Raw genomic sequence first — 6124 nt, 5'->3', positions numbered from 1 at the left:
AAGTAGTTCACAGCCTTTCTTCTACCTTCGATTTTCTTGAAGTCTGAAGTCCGAAGTCTGGCGAATTCACATTGAGCAAGTCTGCAGTGAGTCATATGTTTAGGTTTGGCCAATGGAATGCTTGACGAAGTTTAAAATGCATCCTGAGCATCGATTGATCCATCGTAGCCGAGTACCTCTGCGACTACAGCTCGCCCTCTTGCGCCGCAGAGCCACCAGTACTCAGCTAACCATACCTAATGTCACCTTCACTTTGGACTCATTCACCGACAACGATTGCTTATGCAAGTTCCAATTATCCAAATCCACGTTGCTTGCCCTCGTCAACTACCTACGGATCCCACTTCGTGTTGTCACACAAGAGCGAACTGCATGCACGGGCGTCGAGGCTCTCTGCATTCTCTTGCGCCGTTTTGCAGTTCCTGATCGTTGGTCAGACCTCATCACGATGTTCGGTCGTTCCAGAAGTGGCCTCTGCAACATCTTGCACATGCTGGACCTCATTTACTCCAACTTTGCCGAAATCGTATATCTCGACCGGGACCGCATTTGTACCAAATTGATGGAGTTCAGCCAAGCCGTCATGGCCAAGGGTGCAGAAGTCGAGAACGTCTGGGCATTCATTGATGGGACCGTGCGCGAATGCTGTCGGCCAGATGGAAATGAAAGACAACGGACTGTGTTTAATGGACACAAGCGACGCCACGCCATGAAATATGAAACCCTTGTGGCACCCGATGGTACGATTGCACATGCATTTGGACCTATCGAAGGTCGGCGCCATGATCTGGTCATTTCGCGTCAATCCAACTTGGAAAATATCATTGCCAATAATGACCAGTTTCGAGGATTTGTCGTCTATGGAGACCCAGCCTACGGCTATTCCAACCAGTTGGCCTCTCCGTTTGGCGGAGCTTGTTTGACAGATCCTCAAAAGCAAGTGAACAAAAGCATGAGTCGGGTGCGAATAAGTGTGGAGTGGTCACTTGGACAGGTTTTACAGTAATAACCGATTGTCGACTTAAAAAAAAGGCGAGTTGGCAATAGCCCAATATCCAAGTTGTACAAAGTTGCTGTATTGTTAACTAACTGCATCACCTGTAATAGAGGTCGCAATACTAATAGCGTGTACTTTGGTTTATCACCTCCAACATTTGAGGAATATTTGCATGTTAACATGGAGTGAAATCACTCAATCATAATTGTTCATGTTCTTACTTCGATTTTTCAGCAACAACTTGGATTAACTTTCCCACTTCAATCAACAAACGCTCAAGTTGATCATTGCGCTTTGCGCTCTCGGTCATTTGAGCCAAACGAATTCTTTGTTCTTCCTTGTCGAACTCGAGGCGCTTCATTCTATACGCATGTTCGTCAGAGTGTCTTTGCTTTTCGAAATCAAGAAGTTCCAAAAGGCAAGGGTCGGTCTCTTCTTTCTTCGTCGCACTGCTGGCTGTTCGTTGTCGCTTGGCAACCCGCTGCTCGGCCTCGAGGCAAAATTGCGACCCTGTGGATTCCAGCGAATCGCGTCGTATTTGCTCCTTTTCTTTTTTCGCTTTCTTCTCCTCGTCTCTCGCCTCCCGGCGGTCGACAAGATCCTGTAAGTGCAGCACTTGCTCGGACACCACTTCTTCGCTACCAGTCCCTCTGAGCCGTTGAAACTTGTCCGTTTTCTTGAAAGCATCCAGCATGTCGTCATAGTGATCTCGTGCCGAGCGGTGAGAAATTTCCATCCCAAGACACGCAGAAAGGTTTGTGGCAACCATCTTCCAGCGGAGCGTGAGTGTGCCGTACTCGCCATCATAAGGCTCGATACGAAGAACTTACCTAAGCAAGGCGAGGTCCATTTCGGTGCTCCAAGCGAGCTGCTTTTGCAAATGTTTTCCCATCGACTTGAGCTGAGGAAGGTAGATGTACAGTACATCACCCTGCCACAGCTCAATTTGAATAGCTATGGCACTTCACAGACTTCGGGGCAGAAAGTCTGTAAACCACCCCCCCACTTTCCAGACGAGCCTTCAAGCAAAGTCTGAATTCTTCGGAGTTCGAATCGAATTTCAAGTCCGGGGGCTTGGGATTCCGGACTTGCTAAACGTCCCTATTGAATGATAGAGTATTGGTTAAGAGGGGGTCGCAGCGAATGACAGCGGGCACCAACCAGCCATCCAAATGGCACTTACTTTGACCACTTATGCACCTCGGTTGATCGTGATCATGATAGGATAACACCATAAAAACATTAGGATAGTAGTAAACTAAGTACAGTATCAAATGAAGTGTTTGGTTATTGATCAAGTAGAATCATAACATGTGCTTCGACTTGGAATATATTGCCATAGATTGTCCAATTTTTTTAAAATTTAATGAGGATGATTGTGGACGCCCATGTATAAATATTCCAAAAGTATGGTCGTGCAATACGGTAGGATTTCCGTCGTTTTTTATTAGGGTTTGATAATGTATACTTTGTTCAGAGCATTTCCACCCGGTTAGCCATCGCCATAGCTAAAATGTCCGTTTTGCAGCAATTTTGGCAATTGCTATTTTCCCAGTCCACATCCGGTGCAAGCCATTGCTAATTTTCTTCGGCAGGATCCCCATTCACTGCACGTTGGTCGTCGGCTGTGATCTTGGATCCCAAGTCACTGGGAGCACTGGCGTCAATTGCACAGGCATTTGCGGCCAATATCCAGTTTCTTCAGCTAGCCTGGGGCCACCAGATGAGCAAGAAGCAGAAACACATAGTTGGCAGGTCTAGACCCGGTCGCAAGCCGAACGCTGAACGCGACTTTGAAGATGGCACGGAATGGATCATTCGCGATTACTTCTCTGCTAACCCGGTGTACAACGATCGCCTGTTCAGGGGGCGCTTCCGTATGCAGAAATGTTTGTTCTTGAGAATCATGTACGGCGTCCTTGAACAAGATACCTGGTTTCACGAGAAATACGACTGAGTCACAGGAAAACCAGGTCTATCGACTCTGCAGAAAGTTGTCGCTGCCATGCGAATCATCGCGTACGGATGTGCTGCTGACGCTAGTAATGAAAATGTTCGCATCGGCGAATCAACGGCCGACCTTGCGCTTGTCCATTTCTGCCAGACAGTCATCGATCGCTTCGGTCCCGAATACCTGCGCTCGCCCACCGCTGATTAGCGAAAGAAGATTCTCAAGTATAGCGACGAACGCGAGTTCCCCAGCATGGTCGGTTCCATTGACTGCTATGCCTGGAAATGGAGTGTCCATCCGCCTTCAAAGGTGCTTACACTGGGGACAAGGGCACAGCCGTGATGCTCGAAGAAATCGTCGATCGTCGGACTTGAGTATGGCATGCGTTTGCTGGTGTTCCGGGACCAACGAACGATATCAACGTGCTCCAGCGTTCCACTTGTCTTGATGATATCACCTTCGGAAGGCTGCCGAGAATAGAATTCGTCGTTAAGGGCAAGACATATCGGACACCGTATTGGTTGTCTGACGAAATCTACCCAGAATGATCAACCTTTGTCAAGACGATCTCAGATCTGACTCACTGCCGATCGCCAGGACTTTGCAACGCTCCAGGAGTCCTTCATAAAGTACGTTGAACGCTTTTCGGTATCCTTCATGGTCGCTTTGTCATCGTGAAACGACCCTCTCGGTTCTGGACGCTCGAGAAAATGGTCATGATCATCACGGCGTGTTGTAACCTCCATAACATGATTGCCAAGGAAGAGTAGGAAACCTATCACCTCATCGATTTCGAGAGAGCCGCCCCGTAAACGTCGAAGGAACAGAAACAGTGATGAAGAGCTGCCGTTCGTAATGGTACGTCCACCAAGAGAAGCAAAACCGGTGAGTCTAGCGCAAGAGGTCGAGCACATCCGGTCGAAACTAGACAGCGCTGATCACCATCAGCTAAGGAACGACCTTGTTGCACATTGTTGAGCAGAACACGGTCGCAAATGATTTACTAACGTCCATACTACTCTGCTTCTCCTTCCGGTACCTGGGACATCGTGCTTGTCCTTTACTTGCCGAAGCGCCGACAGAATAATCCTTTGCGTCATCATTTAACGTGTTGATGTTGATTGTGAATAGCGCTAACTCTCGTTGGTTTGTCGCCGTCTCGTCACTTTTGGCGGCGCTAGCTCTCTGGGTGTCCGCCGTTGGGTCTTTTACACTGTCAGCAATCCTGCTCATAAACTCACGTTTCTCCTTGACGAACTCGACAATTACAGCGCTGGTTTCCTTTTCGATCTCGACCTGTTTGGCTTCAAGCTTGGCTCTCTTGGTGCCCATAGGACGGTCATTGGAGATGACGGCAGCGAGCTTTGGACTACTGACTGCGTGTCATCGACATCGACGATCTCTGTACTCTCGCGGCTGCTAGACATCGAAGAACTTGGGCGACTCGCGGCGAAGATAATTCAAGATGTCTCGATGCCGGAACTCTCTGCCTTCAATTGACTGATACGTGAACAACGCGTCCGCTACCTGATCATGGTAGGCTTGCCGGATTCAGCCTTGTCCTCCATCTTCGCGAAATACCCAGAAAACATGGCGATGACCTTATGCAGTGTACTCCAGCGATGCGGCAGACCGGACGAAGTTCACTTTGTCTCGGGAACGAGGCGTTCGAACTCTTGAAACACACGATTCCAGAACGTGCTTGATTTCTGCCCGTTTCCAACAACGGGATCATGGGATACGGCCACATAGGCACGAACCAATGACATGTCCTCTTTCTTGGTCCACACCAAGCCTCTACGACCTTTCGTCGCCCCGGTATCGACCATGGTTGCCTCGACCGACAAGACCCTGGCGGCCGTCCACACGATCTCCCAGTCAGACAAAGAGTGCGCAACTCCGAGGCTAGAGGTTTACTTGCCGAGCCGAAATGGCGAGGCAAGTCAAAAAATATGGCGATAGCTAGCCCGTGTGGGGCTGTTTTCTAGCTACTACACTGTACTACTCTGTTCCAAAATAGTTGCAGGGTACGTCGTCCGATTGGCGGCATTTCTCTAAGTGTCGCTCAAATTACGAGCTGATTGGTGTACAAGAAAGCACAAGATCTCTGCTTTGATTGGGTAGTATTAGAGCGTTCTAGAGCTTTTCGGTTAATGAGATATTGGGCGCGAAATATCGGGTGTCCTTTGGTCCAAAATTTGACACATTGCCGTATCATCACAACTCATTTTCAGCAAGCACACGCAGCACACAGCCATCAAGCTTTACTGAGCCATGCCATCGCAGCCCACCGCCGTCATTGCCGACCGCCCGCGCAACCCCCGTGGGCCGAAAGGTGGCAAAACCCACCTTGACCATGAAGAGCGGCGCTCGATCTATGAGAGCCTGCTTGCCGTCTCGTCATCTGGCACACTGCCTCGTGGCGCCATCGAAAGCTTGCCAAGCAGCACGTATGCCACCCCGACACCGTGTCTCGCGTATGGGCACGTGGACGGAGCTCCATCCGAGCGGGCCACATTTGTGACGATGTTGCATCAAAAATCCGAGGTATACATCTATCAATCTATATGATTATTGAATTTGAAGATTATTCATTTACCAAAAATGTACTTTTTAGGGAATTATGGTCGCAAAAAACGCGCACGAGTGATGACATCGAAGACGCGATACGACAAGTGCCCCAGGCCTCGCAGCAGACGATGAGAGCTCTTGCTCATGCGTGCAACATTCCAAGGACGACGGTGTTTCGACACATGCAAGAATGTTCTCGGCTGAAGGCTCGTTCAAGTTACGTGAAGCCGTTTTTTACTCCAAGAAACCTTGAAGAGCGCCTGCGGTACGCAATTTCTTTCCTTCGACCTTCGTTGAATGAAAAATATTTTTTTGACAATAGACAATTCTGCTAAGTTGAATTCCTTGTGAGAGCATTCTGGAATTTTCTGTTTCAAACTTCCCTGTGAAAAAGTTCTGCTACAAAGAATGTTACTTTTCAGATTACAATTTGCAGAATGGACACCACGATGACCATCATGGCCATCCTTGGGCTGATGGCTCTCCTATCTCACCATCGCTCTCCCGCTTTTCGAACTTGACAGAGCGCTTGCGGTCTTGCGAGGTATTCATCTAGAACGTGAGATAAATTTGTTCTCAGCAAAACATGGCATACATTACATGTC

At 48.7% G+C, this 6124-nt stretch overlaps 2 protein-coding genes across 2 annotated transcripts; one reads left to right on the top strand and one right to left on the bottom strand.

Moving 5' to 3' along the window:
• Positions 1-448: 448 nt before the first annotated feature.
• On the top strand, positions 449-1006 carry H310_14781 (hypothetical protein; the record flags this gene model as incomplete). Its single annotated transcript, XM_008882710.1, has 1 exon — positions 449-1006. One exon carries the CDS (start codon positions 449-451, stop codon positions 1004-1006), a length of 558 nt encoding a protein of 185 aa, XP_008880932.1.
• A 208-nt stretch (positions 1007-1214) lies between these two features.
• Positions 1215-1691, bottom strand: H310_14780 (hypothetical protein; the record flags this gene model as incomplete). The annotated part of the gene is made up of 1 exon (XM_008882709.1): positions 1215-1691. The coding sequence occupies one exon, from the start codon at positions 1689-1691 to the stop codon at positions 1215-1217; it is 477 nt and encodes a 158-aa protein (XP_008880931.1).
• Between the last annotated feature and the right edge of the window lie 4433 nt (positions 1692-6124).

This window comes from Aphanomyces invadans (genome assembly GCF_000520115.1).
Source record: "Aphanomyces invadans strain NJM9701 unplaced genomic scaffold supercont1.87, whole genome shotgun sequence".
Lineage (NCBI taxonomy): Eukaryota > Oomycota > Saprolegniomycetes > Saprolegniales > Verrucalvaceae > Aphanomyces > Aphanomyces invadans.
The sequence above is the reverse complement of the archived record's forward strand: the minus strand, read 5'-3'. Positions and strand labels throughout refer to the sequence as shown.